This window comes from Onychostoma macrolepis, chromosome 23 (assembly GCF_012432095.1).
Source record: "Onychostoma macrolepis isolate SWU-2019 chromosome 23, ASM1243209v1, whole genome shotgun sequence".
Lineage (NCBI taxonomy): Eukaryota > Metazoa > Chordata > Actinopteri > Cypriniformes > Cyprinidae > Onychostoma > Onychostoma macrolepis.
Genome location: NC_081177.1, coordinates 6,063,941 through 6,088,782, shown reverse-complemented (window position 1 = coordinate 6,088,782; position 24,842 = coordinate 6,063,941). Strand labels below are relative to the sequence as shown.

The 24,842-nt window shown below is 35.3% G+C and overlaps 1 protein-coding gene across 2 annotated transcripts in view; it reads right to left on the bottom strand.

Moving 5' to 3' along the window:
- The window catches only part of nfatc2a (nuclear factor of activated T cells 2a), a 31,053-nt gene extending 6,460 nt beyond the window's left edge, over nucleotides 1-24,593 (bottom strand). Inside the window, exons 1-9 of one of the 2 annotated variants that reach the window (XM_058762804.1) lie at nucleotides 24,505-24,593; nucleotides 17,512-18,433; nucleotides 16,258-16,426; nucleotides 10,754-10,956; nucleotides 10,485-10,657; nucleotides 8,819-8,959; nucleotides 2,538-2,593; nucleotides 2,290-2,422; nucleotides 842-1,570 (exon numbers count right to left, since the gene is read on the bottom strand). In XM_058762804.1, coding sequence (XP_058618787.1) covers nucleotides 842-1,570; nucleotides 2,290-2,422; nucleotides 2,538-2,593; nucleotides 8,819-8,959; nucleotides 10,485-10,657; nucleotides 10,754-10,956; nucleotides 16,258-16,426; nucleotides 17,512-18,433; nucleotides 24,505-24,562 — 2,584 coding nt within the window. In that variant the 5' untranslated portion in view covers nucleotides 24,563-24,593. Of the gene's footprint in view, nucleotides 1-841; nucleotides 1,571-2,289; nucleotides 2,423-2,537; nucleotides 2,594-8,818; nucleotides 8,960-10,484; nucleotides 10,658-10,753; nucleotides 10,957-16,257; nucleotides 16,427-17,511; nucleotides 18,434-21,635; nucleotides 22,069-24,504 lie in introns of those variants that run through there. The other variant, XM_058762803.1, reaches the window with a different exon arrangement.
- Nucleotides 24,594-24,842: the final 249 nt, after the last annotated feature.

Genomic DNA, 24,842 nt, shown 5'->3' with positions numbered 1-24,842 from the left:
GCCCATTCCACTGTTTGACAATGGGTTGCCATGGCACTTGTTTTGCGAATCATAACACTGTCAACATGTCCAAGAAGTTTTGGAGCTGTGCAGTTTTCTTTTCCTTTTTTTATTTGCGAGGTCGAAAAAGCACCCATTTCCTTGTCAGGAACCCCCCTGCATGAGATATAATGAACCACAAGACTCACTGAATTCCCAAATTGCCTTACAGAAGTGACACTGGAATCTTACGCCTTCCCTTGCCAGTATTCTGCCACATCGTGGTTTGGCCATTTTCGAAGTCATTATATCTTGCCCATGATTTTTTTGACACAATTGAAAAACAAAACAGAGGGTGTGTGAAAGGAAACGTGCAGCTGTATCCATCCAATTAATTCTAGCTAATTCATTCCCATTTCATTCTTACTGAGTAATGGAAAGCATATACTCCAAAGCCAGTGGTACAAAATAGATTTTTCATTCATTCCACTTTATAAAAATACACATTATTGCTAGTGTCTCACTGTCCTTGAGTCATATGTGTGAGAAAACGAAAAACTAAATGTTAAGACAACAAGAGATGAACCTCTTCCTGCTATTATCTAAAAGCAGACAGGGACATTTCTAATGGTATATTAGCATGCTGCCAGTCAAAGAATGCTCCTGACAATGCATTCCTATGACCACATATTTTTACTGACAATTTGAAAGCATGCATCATTTCATGCACTGATGCTTCTGAGCCACTGTGTAGATTGACACTACGTAAGAAGCAGTTTCTAAAGTTTCCCAACCAGTATACAACTACAAATGCCTACTAGCAACCATCAGAAGAGCAGTTGGTCAACCTGTAGCTACTCACCATCATCAAGGTAGGCCTGGTCCAAGTTCTCCTGCTTGACTGTGACTCGTCCAGGAGCGCTGGTTCTCTGTTCTTCCGTCGAGGAACATCTCTGGGGCTCTACTTGGACGGGAGGTGACCTGTCTTTGGCCACTCTCTGGAGGAAGGGCTGTTGTTGGATGACAGTGGGGTAATTCTGAGGCTGCGGAGGTGCCTGGGCTGGTGCTGGTGAACGGTTTGCCCCTGTGGCTTGAGGACCATGCTGATTGTAGCCCTCACAATAAATGATGTGCTGATGTTCTGGGGGTGGTGGCGCGGGAGGATCTTCTCCTCTGAGCAGGTGGTGGTTGGTGGGAGAGAATTGGATGATTGAGGGATGCTGGTTGGAAGGATGCTGGCCAGCCAGGTGAGAGGACTGGGCTGGGGAACCCGTGTGGACCAGAACTGATCGATGGGAGTCTGGGATCATAGTAGCCCCCGTCTGAGAGTAAATAGGACTGCTTGACAAGCTCTTTCCAGGACGGGAGTACATTATGGCTGGACTCTGCTGCTGAAATCGGTGGTCCGGAGGGGAGACACCCACGCGGGCCTGTTGACAGGGGACAAGGCCAGGCACCAGGCCGCTCTCTGGGGTGATGACCCCTCGAGGGTTATAGTACTGCTGGGGAGACACCCCCAGCATCTGCGACATGGAATAACCCATCCGACCAGATTCATATTCATCCACTGGCTCGGTCTTAATGGATGGAACTAGGAAAGTAAAATGAGAGAATAACTATATAGTATTCAAAGTGTACTTATCAATTCTGAACCTGGACTTAAAGGGATAGTTCACCCAAAAATGAAAATTCTGTCATTAATTATCACCCTCACGTCGTTTTATCACCCTCAAGATATTTTTGATGAAATCTGAGAGCTTTCTGACCCTGCATAGACAGCAATGCAACTGAAACGTTTTATGGCCCAGAAAGGTAGTAAGGACATCATTAAAATAGTCCATGTGACATCAGTGGTTCAACTGTAATGTTATGAAGCTATGAGAATATTTTTTGTGCGCGAAGAAAACAAAAATTAAAACTTTATTCAACGATTTCTTCTCTTCCGGATCAGTCTCCACTGCCATTCATGAGAGTACCACAATGTATGCGTGTGCATTCCTCTGCTTATTTTAACGATGTCCTTACTACCTTTCTGGGCCATAAAACATTTCAGTTGTGTTGCTGTCAATGTAGGGATATAAGATGAAGATGAACGAAGGTTTTACGGGTTTGGAACGACATGAGGGTGAGTATGACAGAATTTAAATTTTTGGTTGAACTATCCCTTTAACATTCATATCATGGAAAAGTTAAATAATATTCAATATACTAAATGAAAACTGAGGTCATGCACATATAAAAATATTACAAGAACAATAAATAATACCCCTAACCGCCTTAAAGGTATAAGAGCAAAAAGACTCTGCGCACCTGGTAGAGGCGTGTAGGTGAAATGCTGCGGTTGACTGCGCTTCCGTTTCCCATTTATTACGTAAAAGTTGACTTTGGCAGGATTGCAAATGGATGGGTCTCTATACGGAGGCACTTCAATGAACAGCATGCTCTGTGAATGAGAGAATTGTTTTATTTGGCGTATCTACAGAAAATATACAAGAAGAGCACTGAATATAGACCTTCAGAAAGTACAGTTATATATTTAATGCAGGCGTCGGACTTACTGCCTGACTTTTGTCTTTGTCAACTGTGGCTTCCAATTCCCAAATTTGCTGCCCATCTGGAAATAGAAAGACTGTTGATTAATTGAGTTCAAATTGGGTTGTCAATTGAAGCTGAGATTAGATCTATCCATCCACCCACCCACCCATCCATCCATCCATCCATCCCATTATTTGTGAGACAAATAGTCTTGCATCACACATGCTTTGAGTCAAAGTTCTTTCCTCGGTTGTTTGGGAAAATCCAGGTTTAGCCAACCAGCTTTATGATTACAATACTTTGACCTTTCTCATTGGCACACATTGCTTCTTCCCCTTAAGTTCTTAATGACTCAACTCAGTTTTGACAGGTAAAATGAGTGAGGAGTTGTGGGTTCATCTGTCATATCCATAGATCATAGGGTTCTTACATAATTTCTCACCTACAGACTGGTTCCCATACTATAGAAATTGCATGCGGCGCAAGTCAGTTACATTTTTACCCATTTCTACCCACAGTTTTACCCCACACCCACTTCCTGAGAAATGAATGCTGACCTTACAACACATGCTCAGATTGGCAAAGTCTGCAGACAAAAATCTGAGTTCTCAGTACGATCACAAACCTTTCTCTTTAACTTTATGTAAGACCAAATGGTCTGCACTGTGCATCCCTAATCCCAAGAGTAAAGAGTAATTACATAATAGCTCACACTGCATTTGGTCTTCAGTGTTTAAAAGAATTTCTACCCATTTCTTTAGACATCACCACTGACCTAATGACAGTCAAAAAACACTACATGCTCAAACTGGCAAAGTTTGCAATCAAAAGTAAAAGATCTCAGAGATGTATACCCGATCAAAAGTCCGAGATCTCAGTATGAACTTAAAACTCTCTCATCAACCTTGTCTATGACCAAATGATCTGAGTTGTGCATCCCTAATCCCAAGGATCTTTTTCAAACAGGAATTACATAACAGCGCACATTGCATTCTGTCTTCCATGCTTGAATTTATACACAAAATCCAAAAACCATAGTAATAGAAAGTAAACAACCTTCACCAAAAAATATATCTTTAAACCAGAACAGAAAATAGGATTCCTACCGAATTAGTCACTAAACCAGGAACGATTTTGCTCCATATCACAGCAGCATGTGGGAAACCCCTCGTTGGGCTGCAAATGAGAGACGTGCGGCTCAAATGAGTCAGCATTAGCGAGGGGGATTCCACTAGCAGAGCCAGGACAACGTCTTAAAACTGCTTTATGATCAAACTGCTCCGTTTCACCCGCGACAGGTGATGAGTGCTTCTTCCTTGGCCATTCTGTTTGTTTGCAGTTTGTTCCAAAGCTCCTTGTTCAGGATCCCATGGGTTTGTTTTATTACTTTTTCTTATAATTAGCCGTAGAAGCTTTGAGAGTGCAAGCCCAGCTCGGCGTACAGAGCAAAATCGGCAAGAGCCAACAAAATTCCAGCCAAAGACAGCTGTCTCCCATTTCAGAGGGATTTCAGTCATAATTGTTCAGAATGCTCTGTGTCAAGATGGGAAACCCTCCACAACAAAAGCAATACTTATTTCTATTCTTCTTTTTCACTTTTAGAGTAGAAATGCAAAAGGCAATCACATACAATGGTGCCAAAAAGTATTTGGACTGTATTTGTTGTAGAAACTCTTAAAATTGAACATACGAATGTCACTGCATTACATAACAAAACATCAAAGCAAGAGGCATGTGAAAATAAATGTTGTAGGAGGAATATTTTTCATTTTAAAAACTGACTTCTTTTAATGCAATGTTCTGCTTGAAAAAGTGTGCTTGTGCTACCTTTTTGTTGAGACATTTTGTCATCTAATGAAAAGTTTAAGTGTATCATTTCTGCGGCACTGGCATTATAATATAATAGCTATATAATTAAAAATTATTTTATTATTATTTTTTTAATAAATAAAAATATTATATTTTTAAATGCCATAATCAGCACCAACTGTTATATCAAAGGCAAAAATAAAACATATTATAGTTAAATATATTATAATAAAAATATTAAAATTGAAATAATACAATATATTATAAATATATAAAGTTAACTTCTTACATCACAAAGCTATGTAAAATCTTTCAGTTTAATATTTAATCGAAACGAAAAACTAATTTAAAATGATTATCATTATTATTTTTATAAATAAAAATAAATGTTTTATCACCAACTTTTATATCATTTAAAATAAATTATATATATGTATATATATATATATATATATATATATATATATATATATATAAATAAAAATAAAAATAAAATTCAATATATTATTATAGAAATATATTATAGAAATATATCAAATTAATGTTTATTTTTAAAATTAACATTACAAAGCTATGCAAAATCTTTCAATTTAATATTTAACAGAAAAGAGAAAAAAAAAAAAAAACCTTTAAAATGTAAAACTGTTGCTGTGTTATGCTCGTCGGGATGTTAAAATTAAACGGAGAGGGGATCTTGAATTATGTGACCATTTACTCACCCTCCTGTCAATTACACATATGACCTTTAAGTGTTTAAATACTTTGTGAGCACAGTGTATATTTAGAAAAAAGGGAATGTGTTCGTTAAAGGGAGAGAGGGGCTAACCCTTGAAAATCAACATCAAAAAGTTGCCTAAAAGAGCACTTGATGAGTCACAGCTCTTTTCTGACAGACTAAACACATTGGCTTTTACCAGGCGACTACACCTAAAAGATCAATAAACAGAACTTTGCATCCTACCAAAACAAACAAAAAGCAGATGACATTGCGAACATCAATAAAAAAAGAATGTAAACAGCAGTAGTGAAGCAAATGTGAACACAATGGGCACCAAAAAAAAAAAAACAACCAAATAAAAAAAATAAAAACGGCAACGGGAACTTTGAAGGTTGAAGGAACACTTTCTAATCACACAGCTGTGACTGGATTTTATTTGCAAGCAAAACTGCCGGGTGCCACCTGTCCGAGGAAAAAAGCGGCGTCAATAAGAGCAAGTAGTCATAGCACACACGCACACACACACACACAGACACAGACACAATCCATCTGCCGTTTAGCATGCATGAAAGAGCACAGTGTGTGGGAGTGCCATAACAATGACACCTGCAGGCAAAAGGCTCTGCCACCAACACCACAACAACCTCTAAACACATTTCATACAATAAATGCACTTCTTATGAGACCTTCTAGTCTTTAAGGACACTAAACTCTTCGAGATCTGATTAAAATCAATACAGAATGGCATTTGCAACACATTTTAATTCAATAATGCTATGCGTTTCCTAAACACTGCAGCGGAAATCACTGTACAAACTGGGGAAAGAAAATGTATAGAAGCTAAATGGAAACTAATTAGAGGCAGAGTAAGGTAATATTACAACAATTTAACATTTTTTTGTACTGATAAAATGTTCACAGTAATACCAGGAACAGAAGGTGTTCTGTTATTTATAGATATTAATGGATAAACAAGTTGGGAAATGGTTAACATTTGAACGGTTGGGATGAAGAAAAGGTAATGCAGGTGAACAGAATTTTAAAAATTGATTTCATTAAGATTTTTTTTGTTTTTTTTTTGCATATTGCAAGTTTTCATATTTAAATATTATGTTTAAACATGCAAATGAATTATCTAATTAAATATGTACTAATTTGCATACATTTCCAGAACTGAAATCTGGACGCTGGTTCAAAATTCTGGTTTCATTTTGTTGATATATTAGAGTTAAAGGTTTTTACAGAGAGGATTTTGGATATCTGTTTCATATATTTTCACAATTTTTTAGGAATAACGTTGTATAAAATCAGGCAAATTATATAATATGAAAAAATCCCTCCATAAAAACCTTCAGAATATAGATAAGAATAAAACTTAAGTTGTAAGTACTACTGAAGTGGAGTATGTAGTAGAAATCTACAGACACAAATAGACAAAGTGCAAGAAAAAAAACACTTTAAAGTGTATTTTAGATGTATTTGTTCCACTAGTCTGAAACAACATGCACTGTAAAAAAAAAAAAAAAAAAGTTGAGCCAACTTAAAATTTTAAGGCAACCAGCTTCAGCTGATTTTTGAGTTTTCTCAACTTGTCGTTTTAAGTTCATACAACAAAAATTTGAGAATCTCCCACAAAAATAAGTTGAGAAAACTCAAAAATCTCCTGAAGCTGGTAAATATATATATATTTTTAAGTTCGCTCAACTTTTTTTTTTCGCCAATAATGCATGAAAAAAAAAAAACATTGTACAGATATGGTATTGTTTTTAAATGCATGGTCTAAAGATGATATGCTACTTGCTTCTGGAAATTCTAGAGAGCATTTAATTTGACAAAATTTATATATGCCCTGAGTAGATGATGATGTTATCATTACTGTAAGATGCTTGTATCTGCTAAAAGCTTATTTTGTCAACTTAAGAGCGCACTAGCACATTGAATTCCTCAAAGCTTACATCCGTCAAATAAAAACAAAAAACTCTCATTTTAAATGAATTAAATGCAACTTTAATGTAGACTAAAAAAAAGACTAGAAAAACAGATAAACCCATCTGATAACGACAGTGAAACTGGAACCCGACGTAGATCAGCCGCTGCAGTGTTTGTACATAAAGCTGACACTGTATTCAGATCAGAAATCTAAAACTTCATGCAAATGCGAATGAAACAGATTAGAAAAGGTCACAATTCAAATGAAAGCCTAATGGTCTTTTGCAGTCTGCTGTCATTCATAAAGTTCAGCCATGAGTTTGTGTGTGTCTGCAATGATGTTTTAGCAGCTGTTCAGTTCGAGTATTTATTCTGTTAGTTTCAGATAAAACAATGACTCATGAATATGGAAACAGAATGAGAAAACATCCATTTCGTGTTACGCTGTTTGTGCACTATGAATAATGTCTGATCAACTAAGCCAGACAACACACAAGAGCAACTCTATCCATGTTTGTCATTGAACACAAAGGCGACACACTCTTCAACAGAAGCGCCACCCGCACACTGAAACAACAACAAAGAAAGGACAGAAAGGACCTCTTATCTGCGAAATAATGCAAATTGTTGATGGGTAAATTGTCAGCGTAGTTCGCTTCTCAGTGTGAGTCACAGAAAACAAACAAAAAGCACAAAAACAAGTCCCTTATAAAAGCAATAGTGGAAATGAAAAAAAAAAAAAAAGTGTTGCATGAAAAGAAAATGGCGAGACCTGTTATTAAAAACCTCATGAAATCAAAAATGATTTTTTTTGTTCGCTTTGAGGTCATCTGTATAAGTGTACTCCTAAACGTTGACAAAATGAACTTTTAGCAGATATTGAGATACTACTATAGTTTTCATTAATATTTAGAATTAGTTTTTATTTTAGTAATTTTGCTGTTGTTTTTGTCCTTTTTAGTTATTTTTTATTTTTTTACACATCTATAAACTTTTAGTTATTTTAGTACATCAAGTTATGAAACTAAAATGAGAAATGTTTCTTTGGTAGCTATCTGAAATAAGCTTTTTATATTTCTTGTTTTTTCAGTCAACGTTTTTTTTTTCCAAGTAACAATTTTTTATGGTTTTAATTTTTGTTTTAAATTTCAGTTTTAGTTAACTATAATAACCCTGATAGACACTACAAAAAAATGTACACAACAAAGTTTTTGTTCAATAAAATGTCCATCTGTGTTCCTTTTCTAACCTTATTTCCATTCCCCACCACGTATTGGCTGCATTGAAGTTGACAGGAATTAAGTGGCTTCAGTGCTTACGTTCAAAGTACAAAGCGTCAAGTTTTTTTTTGCTGTGACGTAAACTAAAGGCAATTTGTTAGCTTGTTTGTTTATTCAATTTAGTGGCTGAATTGATAACGCTTTCAGCTACAAAAAAAAATGTAGTACTCTCAGCTCTGTCGGACACTTTTTACTATATTTAAAATAAAATATATTAATAATAATAATATAAAACAATAAATGTATAACAAACAGAAACAGAAACAGCAGAAAGAGTAAAAGTACTAATCCAGCATTATGTCCTCCTGTGAAGTTACTACTTACTCACTTCCCAGGAGGACTTGAGCAAGGCATTAGCATGATTAGCAAAATCAAGTAACAAACCACACACATCCAGTATGTTGAGCCCCAACTTCCTGTTTCAATACATATGTTAACACAGGAGGGACAATTGCAATAAACTATTTCTTGTGGTGATTATATCTCAAAATCTGCACAGAAAAAGTGAAAAAATGTGCAGATTTCATATGGACCTGTAATCTTTGAAAACCAATCTTCAAGCACTTACCATGAGTCTTCTCCATGAAGATCACCTTTGAATCTGCGCTGAAGTTCTGGCCAGTGAGAATCATCTGCTGGCCTCCGAGAACCGAGCAGGCGTCCATGTCCTGCTTTTCTACCATGGGCAGCTCGTGGGCAGACCTCTGGGCTGTAGAGTCAAACAGAGGATGTAGATGTTTGGATTAAATTAAACGTCACAGGTTTGAGCCCCAGTAAGAAAGGCCCATGATTTACTGAGACCTCCTATTGCAATTTTCCCCTTGCTCCACAACTTATCAATTTTGCAATCAATAAATCACTTTGGATGAAAAAGTGTCAGGTAAGTGACCAATAAAATGTTTCCCAAAAAGACACTTAATATCATATTTATAAGATAAGTAAATTAAAAAAGTATGAAAATATTGGAAAATTGGAATTTTGTTTTAGTATCACATAAATCAATTATATATATATATATATATATATATATATATATATATATATATATATGACACTTAACCTCATGATTATAAAATTAATAAAGAAAAAAAATAACATTAGCGTATGAAATATATTAGTAACATATGCAATACATCAGTAATAATATTACTAATTACTAATAAATGTTTCCCAAAAAGACACTTAACCTCATGTTTAAAAGATTAATAAAGAAAAAAATTACAATTTATATACATATAAAATATTTATTTATTTCTTTATTACACTTAACCTCATGTTTATACCATGTTTATGCACACACACACACACACACACACACACACACACACACACATACATACATATAATATTTACATATATTAAAACTAAATATTATATTAAATTGATGCGGGCAATAGCACTAATAATCTTAAACTATGAATTTATGTATGCAAGTCATTCAACAGATTAGGAAGCAATCATAATTTAGCTCAGGGAATTCATGTTTTATTTATTTGCATTGGAATTAAGAGGCTTTTAACTAGAAAAATTAGATGAAATTAATTTGCTTCAGCCAAATTAACATTACGCCATGTAAACAAACAGACAGGATGATCCTGCTTATTAAATGCCCTCTTTATTTACTTTAGGCTGAATGAGTATTAAATCCTGTTTTACATGGTGATAGAGTTTGTTGTCGTGATATTAAGGACACGCACTGGTGAAACTTATCAGTGATTTAATATCCGCCACAGCTACTGTGATTAAGACAAATACGAGTGACCTTTGGACAGATGTGCGACGTGCTGTAATCTCAATTAATGAAGCATGTGAAGCTAAACTCTTAAATAATACAGCGTGTTACCTGAGAACCGGCTGAGATACGTCTGCAATATCTCAGTGTCTGACACAACAGATTTAACTTCCTATTAGACAAACTGGGGGTTGGGGAGCTGTCATTTATCAGGCTCATTTTAAATTCATTCCTCTTTTGCACAGTTTACCTTGGTTTGCATCAAACGAAACCCAACTGAGGAGGAAGCAGAGCAATGAGACACAGCGGCAGAATTTAATGCAACTCAAAACCACCTGATATCTGATAAGAGTGTGACAAATATTCACACAAAGTGTTCAAATACTTGACCCTAAACAGATATTACAACATCCAGCTGCTAAACCTGTCAGGTCCTTCAGAGTTTAAGCCACCAAGAAAGAAATTAGCTGATTTCACCACTTTGGAGACAAATTTTACTCACAGCATTCGATGGGATGCGAAGCAACTTGCAGAGACACATGTTGGCCTCCATGCTGGGGAATATGAACACGGAAAACCAATCGAACACGTGTGTTTTTCCGCCCGATGTCCGTCTCTCCTTTTCGCAGCTCGATGTCGGCATTGCGAAGCTTGAGAATCCCGGCGCAATCGATTCTGAGAAGCATTCAGAAGCATCATGTTACTATGCATATTTAAAACCAAAAACTGGAGGAGGAGGAGGAAGAATCATCATCATCAAGGTTTACTCACATTGCTTTCATGTTGTTCTTTGGCTCAAGAGGAATCTCCAGGACTTTGGTGCTGCTGATGATCTTCTCGTAGCTGGTGGTGGTGACGGTTTTGCCGGTAATGCGATGGACCTGATAGAAAGCGTGAGGCTTCAGGATGCGCTCGTCTGCCGTGCCAATGAAAATCTGCAATCCCAGCGGCTCTTTGCCTCGGTATCCACGTAACTGCACACAGAAACGTGCAGAAAGAGATATTTATTAGCATGGTTCAATGCTAACTTCTAAGACTTCAACTGTTCAAAAGATTGGGGTCGGTAAGATTTTGTAATTTCTTAGTAAGAACTTCCCTAATGCTCATCAAAACTGCATTTAATTGATCAAAAATACAACAAATATTATTACAATTTAAAACAGCTTATTTTTATTTAAATATATTTTAAAATGTAATTTATTCCTGTGATGCAAAGCTGAATTTTCAGCATCATTACTCATGATCCTTGATTGTCACATGATCCTTCAGAAATCATTCTAATATGCAGATTTGCTTCTCAAGAAACATTTCTGATTATTATCAATGTTGAAAACTGTTGTGCTGCTTCATATTTCTGTGGAAACCATGAGACGTTTTTTTTTTTCAGGATTCTTTGGTGAATAAAAAAAAACAGCAATTATTCGAAACAGAAATCTAATCTTTTGTAACATTATAAATGGCTTTACTGTCACTTTTGATCAATTGAATTAACTTAATTTAATGTTTCCTTGCTGAATAAAAGTATTAAAAAAAATAATTATATAATATACAATAATACTAATAATACAAAAATACTACTAATATATATATATATATATACACACACACACACACACAAATATAAATATATATGTAAAATATACAATATTTGTCATACTTGTTGATGCTTTGGCCTATTGTCAAACTCAACTTATCTCAAAAGTTCAAAATTGTGTCTGGATGAGATTTTAATTGTTATTTAATTGTTAACTGTGAAATACCTGCACATAAATACCCCCAAAACGATCAGGATTCAACCTGAACTTAAAAAACAGCAGAGAAGAAACACTATGACACCAACTGAACATCACCAGGATCTCAGATGCACACATGCAAAGCGCTTTTTTTAGCAGCTCCTTCAGCGAAGGTCTGCTCTCGTGGTCGGGAAGCAGAGACCTGCTGGAAACATTAGCATTTCCCAAAACCTTGAACTGGAGCCAGAAGGGCGTGTGCTGTCTGCAAACATCTTCCCATCTCCTCAAACTCTGCAGGAAGCCCATCAGTCACTCGCAAGCTCAAACTGTGGCAAGGTTTGTGGCCTACGGGTCCTTCCAGTGCCATCTGACTGATCGTGGAAAATAAATTTCAAATTCAAACCAAAATCTGAATGAGTTTGGTGTGGCAGTTGGGAAATCATACAGTGCAAAAATCTAAAATTAGGTTTATGCATATGCAGAAGAATGTGAGATTGCACAATGCATCTTGGTTTGTTGTCTGAATTCCTGCACTGAAGGTCAATAATTCAGAAGAGCTTTCAAATCCTGTCCGACACAGGCAAATGGGTCACATTTTCATATGCAAAACATGGCAAGCCCAATGAGAATAACAACTATGGCCTTGTCATTTTGTTGTAGATGAGCAAGATATGGTGCACAACAAAACAGGCATTATCTAGTTACATTATAACTTCACATATTTCATGGCTGGAGATTTTGGAGGCTGTAATTTAAGAGGGAATTTAAGGGCTTTGTGCAGGAAAAAGACCAGTTTTAATATAATATGAGGCTGAAAAAAAAAACTGCCTGATCATTTAGAGAGCTGAACTTTGCCATTCAAACTAATTGTAATAAACTAATTGTAGTGAGAATCCCTACAATTAGAGATAAATGCATTGCTCAAGGGCACTTTGATGATTTCTGCAAACACAAACTTAGTATTTACTTGGTATGGAACATGCAAGCCCTGTAAATGGCAATGCATGTCCTTAAAAAAATCCCAACCTCACTTATCTTTGTGTTGGCATATTTCTATCTCTGGTAAAATTACAAAAAAAAAAAAACTCTACAAACAAAAATAATGTATAAAAAATAAAGAAAATAAAATACAATGAAATTCAAACTCTAATAAAAATAAAAACAAATAAACACAATAAACAAAATTGTATAAGTAATACAAATAAAAACAATTTTGGAAAAATGCAATTGATAAAATAATTTAAAAGTAATACAAATAAAATGTATTTTTAAAATACTCCAATTTATAAAGAGGTATAAAATATATTAAATAAAAATGTATTTTTAAAACTGCATTTAATGCAATTAAATGAATGCAATTAATAAAATAAAAAGTAATGCAAATTGTTAAAAATGTAATATGTGAAAAATTGCATTAAATTGTATTAAAATGCAATTACTAAAAAAAAACTGTTGACATTTCCTATTGAAATAGGCAGTTTGGCTTATGACATATCAAAGATCTTGCGTTTTGTTAAATAACTAACAGCCTTCAGTGTGTGTCAAAACCACACATGACAGATTATATGATAAATGAAAGTATAAGTCACTTTCAAAATGACTACATTTCAGCTGCTTCCTTCCAAGCAACTGATGGAAAAACTGACCTTTGCTGGTCTCCTTTTGTGATTTACTGAAAATATTAAAATCAGCATGACATGACTGCACAAGCAGAGCCATATGAATACTGAAAGCAAATGACACAAAAACGCAAGTAACAAATTAGATGTGCACTCTTAGAAAAAAAAAAAGTGTCTAGATCGGAAGGAAGCGTGCAGAAACCACAGAGCATGAAGATGCAGCTAAATTTACTCTGGAGTTCAAAAGCACATTGAACAGGGCATGTGTCAACACTTCATCTCATTTTTGGTGGACAAAATTGGTAAACAACAGTGTTCCATCAGATATGTGGGATGAATTGTGTGCAGGTGGAGCAAAAGAACTGCAGACAGAACTAGGTTTAGTGACATACTAAACTTTTATACGATGAATATGAATATGATGAAAGTCTTGCTTAAAAGCAACATCTGACAAAGACAAATCATAAATGAGATCTCTTTAATATCTCAACTGCTCCTTCTAAAGTGCAGTGAGATTAAACGGAGAGCATACTGCCATGTTTGCTCAAGTCTTCCGCTTCTCAGACGTTTCTCCAAAGAAAAAGCTCAATAATGTCTCCTCTAGAGCGTCTCAAACTGTGCTCAGATTTACATATACATATATATATATATATATATATATATATATATATATATATATATATATATATATATATATATATATATATATATATTTATTTATGACATGGTCTGTCTGAATACTCGATTCTGATTGGCTGGCAGGTGTTGATTAAATTGGTTGAACTGCAAAGGTAGTTCCAGGTCAGTTTAATCACGTTCTATATTAATGCGCTTCCTATAAACATTGGTAACCATAGTAACATACAGTTACAGTTGAATAGTAATACAGACGAAAATAACCGCCATTTTTATCATTCCGGTCAAATATTGCAGTGCAAATACGAACACATCCGCTGCTCATCGGGTGGTTCTTCGCCTCCACATCGTGCATTCAAATCGTTTAATGCACAGCTAGCCGTTGATTATCCCTTACATAATTGTGTTCATCCAAAATAAATAAATAAATAATATTAGTATATTATTTTAAATAAAAACAAACAAACAAATGTTTAAGGAAATAAGAATATATATATATATACTGTATATATATATATATATATATATATATATATATATATATATATATATATATATATACTGTATATATATATACTGTATATATAATTATTATTATTATTATTTTGTAGTGAAACGTGACCTTAAATAGCCTTTTACTAACAACATGACGTTTAATTAATTTTACAGCAGAATCCTATAAATACTGTCATTCTGCATGAAACGTCTAAATGGGTCTCTTTAAGGTACAGGTGAGTGAGTAAACACAGCCGTTTCCATGGGCCATCTGAGAACCTGGTTGCCATGGCAGCGGGCGAGTGGTGAGTCAGTGGTGAGGTTGGAAAAGTAAAGTAGAGGAAGGAGCAGTCCTGAGTAACTCCTGCCACGTGATTGGCCAGCGCCGCGCTGCACTGACCACAGCCAGCGCCAGGGAATGGAAAGCATTAAACATTTTGGCTTTGCCAAGGCAGTCTGCAATCTTTAGCAGAGCACTGACATCGGAAGGATGCTGGCCGCTCCGCTAACAAGACCATTAAAGATGGTTTACACTGAGAGAGCAAAAAGCAACAAGAGGCCTTTCATATAAACTGTTACCCGAGCAACTTCAAACTTTAAATGGTAAACAAACTAACTGAGCAATATCATGTGTCTTCAGAATACAGCTGCCATTACTGCGTCTGTAAAAGCTCGAGGTAAACAACTTCCTGACCAGAGTTCAGCAACCTTAAAGCAAATCTGAAAGCAGTAAAACCCTCTGTAAAATTAAAAAAATAAATGAATTAATTAAATACAATAATTACAAATATTATAATAAAATACTAAATATTTTTATAAAATGTATAATAATAATAATAATACATACATACATACATACAAATAACATATATAATATTTGTAAATGCAACAAATAAAAGCAACAAATAAAAATTAAATGAAAGGTAAAAAAATAAATTAAATAAAGATATATATAAAACAAATAAACACAATTTAAAAAATTATGGTGAAAAATTACAATTAAAATATACATAAACATATATATATATTTTTTTTAACTGCAATTTCAATTTTTACAAAATGGCATTTATAAAATAAAATACACAATAAATATTTAGTACAATATATAATAATAACTAATGAAATTATATATAGTTATCATTTATTATAATTTATATTAATATATTTTCTATATACTCATACACATACACATACACATACACATATACACACACATATATATATATATATATATATATATATATATAATCATTATAATATAAAATAGATGAAAATAATAAAAATAAAATAAAATAAAATAAAATAAAATAGATGAAAATAATAAAATTAAATAATAAAATTAAATAAAATTTAAAAATTTAAAAAATAAGCCATGTTGCTAGGGTGTTCCGGGAGGATTATAAGGTGTTGCTTAGTAGTTGATAGGGTGTTGGCAAACACAAAGTCTTGACTTAACCATCTGCATTATTTGAGGTCTCATTTCTGTATCTGGATGAGTTATGAGTTTACGTTTTAATAATTAGGGTTAGGGATTTTAAGGAAAATTTTTTTTCAAAAATCCCTGACCATAAGCATAAGCAATAACAGTAGTGATGCTCATCGTCTTAACACACACTACTAATGAATGAGTGCATTAATTTGTGTGGGGGTTGATAAAAGCAGACAACACACAGAAGAGCAGAGGGCCATTTTCAAAGCCCTGACCTGGGGGCGAAATCACCTCACGCTGCATAATGACTAGGAAATACCTTCACACGCACATCTAGTGAGGCGATACAGAGTGAACACCCACCTGGACCACCGGGTGACCTCCAGTAGGGGCTTTGACTGCCCCGCGGCTGCCCTCGGTCTCATAATGAGCCCTGTGGTGTGGTTTGGGCTGCACCTCGATGTAGAGCTCATACTGATCGGTGCGAGTGGGCAGAGGCCACTCCAGCGGCGGCAGAGAAGCCACGGGGATGCTGGGACAGATGAAAGATGATAGTCATGCTCATTTGCTTCACATATCCGATTCGTAGTATGAAAAGAGCAGCAGGTGCATGAGCCATGGAGGGCTTTGCAGAACGTGTCATCTTATACTGTGCCACTGATGCCAGGTCAAACTGGAAACATCTTTATAGTTTGGGGTCAGTACGATTTTTTGTTTTTAAACAATACTTATATTTAGCAAGGGTGCATTATATTGATTAAAAAGGACAGTAAAGACATATAACGTTACAAAAGATTTCTATTTTAAATCTTTCTTTTCATCAAAGATTCATAGTTTCCACAAAAATATGAATCAGCACAACTGTTTCATAATTAATAATAATAATAAAATGTTTCTTGAGCAGCAAATCAGCTTATTAGACTGATTTCTGAAGGATAATGTGACACTGAAGACTGGCATAATGATGCTGAAAATTCAGCAAATAAAATTTTTAAATATATTCAAATAGAAAACAGTTATTCGAAATTGTAAAAATATTTCACAATATTGTTGTTTTTACTGTAATATCAAATTATTATTTTTTTCAAAAACATAAAAATCTTACTGACCATAAACTTTTGAATGCCAAAAGTATGTAAGTTGTTAGAAATAATTTTTTGTTTTTATGTGAAATAAATATTGTATTAAATGTATATTTATTTATTTTTTAATGTTTAATATTTTAATATTTTAATATTTAAGATTATCGGCAGAGGCCAATAACCAAGTCTGCTTACCCAACTGACAGGTTCGCCAACAGATAATAAACCAAAATTTTCATTTTAAATAAATATTTACACTTTTAATGAAGAATTTGTTTTTATTAAATTTGATTTCAATATATATGCATATCGGTCTAATATCGGTGACCGATAACCTTACTTTCTAGATGGGTATTAGTACTGACACCCATATTAGGGGTTACATGTACCATGAAAAGTGTAAATAAGTGTAAATTTGTATCTTTAATTGTAAATAAAAATTTATCAAATTGTAATGTCAACAAACTATCTTCCTATCACTTTTCAAGCAAACCCCGCATCAAAGAAAAATGATGACACTTGAGCAAATATTTACCTGCATATTCCCGGCACCAGCTGTTTAGGCCAGATTTGAGGGATTACGAAGAACGGTTCAGGTCCAGGTTTAGTCTTCATATCCTGGTCACATGACACCAGGTAACTCTCAGTGTGGTTCTCTGGGTAAAGCGGGTAGGCCTGCTGGTTGGTCTTCACGATTTTGGTAGGAATGGAACTAGCTTGGGCGATGCCGAACCCATTCATGACCCCTGAGATGTTATTGGAGCCGTAATGGGGGGCGTGATGCTCTTCATGGCCACTGTGGGGTGACGGGCTGCGCGAACGGGCCACCGGCACCAGGTTTCTGTACATGTCGTAGGTGCGTTTGCATAGAGGGGAGGTGGAGCGCGAGCCGTGCCGGGGCGAAGGAGAGCGCGGCCCCACGAAGCCGTCCTCGGCCAGGCTGCTTCGCGGAGAAGTTCCCGGACTGGTTCGAGGGGAACCTGTGTGGACGCCTTGGAGACGTGGGCAAAGTTCTCCAGCCGCTTGGCTGTTGCTGGGCGAAACGCAAGGGGAAGCCCAGGGCGAGAGATTCTCCGAATGCCAGGAGGTGGATGAGTTGCTGCTGGCGGGACTCAAGCACTGCGGCTCCCTGTAGGCCAAAGGGTCGTGACCGGGCACGGTGAGACCGGGACTGGGGCTGATGTTCACCAGATGGTTCTGGAGCGAATCTCGACCATGACTATAGTGCTCTCGGGAGGGTGTGATCTCGATCCGGGGGCTCAGGGCTTGGCTGTTGGGTCTGGCGTTCTCCAGGAAGCTCTTGGGCTCCAGTTGAGCGTAGCCTGAGAGACCTTCGGCGCTGAGTTCGGCGAAGGAAGCCGCACACGGCTTGATGCCGTACGGTTGAGCTTCCTCCACAGGATAGGAGAGGCTGGGAGGAGAGATGAGGTCTTTGTGCGAGGAGATGCTTTGCTCATCTGTAACAAATAAACAACAGACACCAAATGGGTAAGAGTGCCCAAAAACTCGGTAAACAAAGTATGCTGCCTACTATTTAAAATCAAATCACCTGTGTTCATAGCATTTTATACAATGCAGATCACAGTAATAAACAAGAAAATAACAGTACTAAAAGTTAGTACTTCACTTGTAAAGCAGCTATAAAAGACAATAGTGTCATTAAATTCACCTTAATTTAGTTCAATATTGATTCAATTCAATAACTGAATGTCGCAAGGTTCCTCAATTATGATGCAAATACAGTTTCCGATGTAAAGCAGCTGTCATTATTCAGTTGAATTTCATGTTCATTTAATTAAGTTCAATACCAGTATGAATGTTGCAAAGTTAATTAATTGTGAAGCGAACTCAGTTGAACTATAATGCAGCTTTACAGAAGACAAAAGTGTCGTTATTCAGCTCAATTAAATTCAAAAACACTGTAAATATGGCAAAATTCATTCATTCTGAAGCAAACTCCAAAAGCAGCTCTACAAAGACAATAGTGTCATCAGTGCTGAGTAGTAACTGATTTCATATCATCTGGATTATGTAATCAGATTCCAAAAATGTAGTACTTGTAATTAGATTATATTACGTTTTAAAATGTTCATAATCAGATTACGGTTACTTTTTTATGGGCTATAATTACAGATTACTCACACAATGACAATAAATTATTCATTGATTCTCCAAAATTTGAAATGTTCCTTTCTAAAAAATTCTACTGTGTCATATCGTATGGCTATGAACGTTCACAATATAGAAAGGCCATGTAAATGTCATGTAAATTAATTTGTGATCCATGCTTCTGGATTTGGGGACAAAAGCACCTCTCAATCAATTATGCAATATATGAGACAAATAATTACTAATAAACATTGCCGACAACAACAAAAAAATGACCCCACTTAGGGAAACCCTGGAGTAATGTAATGTTTAATACATTTCATAACATATTGATAACAAAGAATGGAATATAGTTTATTTCTTTTTTTATAACAATAATCCAATTCAAATCTATAAACAAGTTAGGTCAAAAGTAATCTAAAAGTAATCCAAAAGTAGTCCGAATATACATTAACTAAAATGAGTAATGTAAATGACATTACCGACTACAGTTTTCATCACTGATTTGTAAACAGTAACAGACTACACTTTGTAAGTAATCTGTCCAGCACCGAGTGTCATTTATCACAATTTAGTTCAGTGTTGCTTCAATTTAGCTCAATAACAGTGTGGATGTTGCAAAGTTAATTATAGTTACAAAGCAAACTAAGTTCAACAACAAAGCAGTTCTACAGAAGATAATGGTGTCATTATTCAGCTCAAGTCAATCCAATTTTGTTTGATAATTGTGCAAAGTTCATCAAATTATGAAACAAGCTGAATTCTGCTATACGCAGCTCTACAGAATTCAGTTCAATTCAAGTCTGTTCATTTTTGATTTAATTCAGATTGAACAATATATTCTGGAAGCGGTAAACGATGAGTGTTCTTTTCAGCAGCCTTGCTTTCGAAAGTATTTTTCCAATAGGGATTTTTAAAAGTCTTCGTTTAAGAGTTAAAAGCCATGAATCAAACCAACCAGCTATATGGTGAAGTGCATCTGAAAATTGGACAAAATGTCAAAGGTACAGGACTGTGTTCTTGAAGGCTTAAACAACTAACTTTGCGAATTACATAATCATGATTACAAGATGTTCATTACAACATTCATTGCATACAAATATGTAATTGGCTGTGCTTCCTACACTGTAAAAAGTGATAAGTTGACTTAACTTAAAAAAATGGAGGAAACCCGTTGCCTTTAAATTATTAAGTAAATAATAATAATAAAAAAAAGTTAAGTGAACTTGACAATTCACTTATTATTTTAATTAGCATTTACTTAAAAATTTCAACAGGTTTCCTCAATTTTTTTAAGTTAAGTCAACTTATCACTTTTTACAGTGCATGTAGTTTATGTAGCTACTGTATGTATTTTTTCATTCCACTGTTAAACATGATTATTATAGAAAATAAGTTCAAATGTGTGATGAGGACTTCAACAGAAGCATGTACCACCGAATAACAACCTTGTAGCTCACAGTAAGTCTCTCTTTAAGGTATGATTCACAATTAATTCCCCTATAGAGAAAATAAATGGGATTTTAACTTCCGGAACCCGACTGTTGCACTTTATGGAAATAAATACAATTGTTTTGCATTTGCAATCAAATTCTGTGTATTAATTTACACAAACGCTTTTACATGTTTGACAGTCCAATCAACTAACTCAGCCTTGTTGAGATTCTGGTTCATTTCATCACTCTGGAAATAAAAGGTCGCATTGCATTATGGGATACAGTATTCTGCATAATGTGCTCTGTATTCTACACATTTTTGTGTAAATTTGCATTCTGTCACATGTGCTGTTTTGGTGTAATGTGTGATGTTGTGTTAGCAAGTTCAAGTTCAAATGTCATTACCATCACGTGCAACATCAAAACGAATGAAATGATCACACTCTGAGCGTTTGGTGACAACATCTTCCGGAACTTTTAGATTATAATGTACATTCATCAGTGTTACAAAAATGTATTACATTTCTGATGTCCAAAGTGTCATGTCTTGGATGAGACGCGCTCCCCTGTCATTTTAAAGAGTTTAGAAAAATGCAATTGTTGCCTGATGTAATGGTAATGACATCAATATTGTGAGCAGAGATTGATTGTCATAAAAAAAAATGCAGACATAAATCCCTAATTAATTTTAAAAATCATATACGTTTTTAGTATAACAAACTAATTAAAATATCACTGATTTTAACATTTGTATAGCCTACATTTATGTGGAGGGGAAAATGAAATAAATAAACACTTAATAACTAGAATACTGTATAATAAAAACCTACAAACATGTATTATATTAAAATATTACATCACATTCTACTATTAATAGGTCTACATCATTAATTTATTACAATAGTTTTAAAATCCTCCCAGGGAAGCGTTTCTGTCCCTATATATATATATAGCCTATTATATTTCATATGCATTACATTAAATCATATAGCCTATACATACAGTATTTAATAAGTATAACTTCTTTGCAATAGTTCAAACAGCTAAACATTATTATGCTGGTAGTTATATAGTCTTCAGCGCACATCTTATACAGAAGTTTAGTGAAACAAACCTTGAAGTCCCGTTGTGCTTCCATACTCAAAAAGATAGTCAAACTCCAGCTCATCCTGACAGTGCACCTGATCGAGCTCCTCAGCCAGTCCTAACGCAGCCTTATCGTCGTAAAAAGAGCTCATCTGTCTCGATCGGATTTATTTACACCACAGCAACTTCATAAACGCGTCGAGACAACGCCGGCTGTTTGACACGCAGGGGTCCGAGCACCAAACGCATGAATGAGAATACAGAGACGGACGCGCTCAAGTCAAGTTCAACTTCCGCTTTAAACTTCTCTCACACCCCCATTTACACTAGAGGCGACAAAATCACTACACGGCCATTACTGTCAAAGAAAGTGGCCAGGAATGGAGTCAATGGACGCGACGGAGCGGACAGGACGCGTTTACTGCGTCGCGTCAGTGATAAAGTGATGGCTTGAACAGGTTTGTCTGAGTGTTTGTCGTACTACAGGTAGCATAAAACAATCTGTCAATCAAACAGAGGTGATAAAATGGATGAGACGCGCCTCCTGTTGACAAGTACTATATAACTGCGACAGCAAAAGCAACTAGTCCTTGATCTCAGTTTGTAAGGGCGGGTGTGAGTCCCGACCTCATCCCGTAAGAACTGCTGCCCCCGAGCGTTCATCACTACACAATACGACTCGACGATCAGACGAACTACATACAAACGAGACAGAGCCATAGTTAGGTCTATCTATCTATCTGTCTATCTGTCTATCTATCTATCTATCTATCTATCTATCTATCTATCTATCTATCTATCTATCTATCTATCTATCTATCTATCTATCTATCTATCTATCTGTCTGTCTGTCTGTCTGTCTGTCTGTCTGTCTGTCTGTCTGTCTGTCTGTCTGTCTGTCTGTCTGTCTGTCTGTCTGTCTATCTATCTATCTATCTATCTATCAGTCTGTCTGTCTGTCTGTCTATTTATCCATCTATCTGTCTATCTATCTATCTATCTATCTATCTATCTATCTATCTATCTATCTTCTATCTATCTATCTATCTATCTATCTATCTATCTATCTATCTATCTATCTATCTATCTATCTATCTGTCTGTCTGTCTGTCTGTCTGTCTGTCTGTCTGTCTGTCTGTCTGTCTGTCTGTCTGTCTGTCTATCTATCTATCTATCTATCTATCTATCAGTCTGTCTGTCTATTTATCCATCTATCTATCTATCTATCTATCTATCTATCTATCTATCTATCTATCTATCTATCTATCATCTATCTATCTATCTATCTATCTGTCTATCTATCTATCTGTCTATCTGTCTATCTATCTATCTATCTATCTATCGGTCTGTCTGTCTGTCTGTCTGTCTGTCTGTCTGTATCTATCTATCTATCTATCTATCTATCTATCTATCTATCTATCTATCATCTATCTATCTATCTATCTATCTATCTATCTATCTATCTATCTATCTATCTATCTATCTATCTATCTATCTATCTATCTATCTATCTATCTGTCTGTCTGTCTGTCTGTCTGTCTGTCTGTCTGTCTGTCTGTCTGTATCTATCTATCTATCTATCTATCTATCTATCTATCTATCTATCTATCTATCTATCTATCTATCTATCTATCTATCTATCTATCTATCTATCTATCTATCTATCTATCTATCTATCTATCTATCTATCTATCGGTCTGTCTGTCTGTCTGTCTGTCTATCTATCTACACTCTTAAAAATAAAGATGCTTAAAAGATTCTTAACAGTGATGCCATAGAAGAACCATTTTTGGTTCCACAAAGAACCATTCAGTCAAAGGTTCTTTAAAGAACCATCTCTTCCTTACCTTTTTATAATCTGAAGAACCTTCTTTCTCCACAAAGAAGCTTTTGTGAAACAGAAAGGTTCTTCGGATGTTAAAGGTTCTTTATGGAACCATTTAGACAAAAAGTTTGTCTCTGCTCTGTCTGTCTGTCTGTCTGTTATCAAACTGTCACTTAATTTATGATTCCTTAAAATATCAAACCACTTTCCATCTCATCAGACGTCTCGATCTTATTCTGACCTGAGAGTTTTTTGGAACGAAGGTGGAAAATAACCCGTAATTTTAGACCCACAGTTATTCCAGACAAATCCAGACTTTTATAGACTGAAATGACACGATGTGATTATTTACATGGTGGCAGTATCTAGGGTTGTTCAACATTACCTGAACTTTCCATTGCAGCATGATCTATGAATAGCTAAGGAGTCTGAATTTTATGTAACTAATGATATTCAATACTCATGGTGAGTCATGATGAACTATAAGAAATCCTTACTATTTCTGCCACATCTGTATAGTATGCCAATCCAAATTCAGCTGGCCATTTATTAGTAGTATTAAATCATTTCATGTTCTGTGCATCACAGACATGCCATTTAAACCCAAGCGCACCTGAACTACTGCATCTCCTCTCTCTGAATAAACTCTACCACACATGTACAAATAAAAATCAAAGAGACATAACTTTCCATGTGCTTGACCAACTAAAGCAATTTCGTATTAAAACATTTTTTGAAAACTAAACAGTCTGTTAAATGCATGACAATAGTCAGTAATAAGTGTAAAAGTTCAATCATTCAAAAAAGGAATATGTTAAGAAGCATAAACGATTACATTTTCAAGTCTCAATATTGCACGTATTGATGTCATTGAGAGTTCCCTCATGACGTAACTGCCCTTTACTGTACACACTGTAATATACTGTACACCTTTCATTGCTTAGTACATCATTAATTACGTTCATTCCATTTACACTGCATTTAGCATGAACAGTTTAGCTATAAGAAAACGTTAAAAATCAAATTATTGATTACCAGTAATTCACAACACTTCAGCACGCGCCATCCATACCTTGATCCATCGACCTCATGCTGTGGAAGTGCATCAGTCTCCAAGACTCTCTAAACATTTGGAAAATATACAAAAAATAAATTCAACAGTCCAGAAATAGCCTTTCTGTACAGTTCATAGCAGAAAGAAGAAGAAAAAAAAATCTGGATGGAGAAAGCTGAGAACGAAAAAGCAAATACTCCGTTATAAGTGCAAAAAAGAGTGGTGCGCAATAGCAGTAGTTCTGTGTGGTATGAACTCCTTTGCCTGCTCTGAGGATTGACTTGAGAATCAAGAGCGGCTTCCTTCCCCGGCTCTGGGTGTTTATAATGGGCCAATGCTGTAAAATAACGGGATTC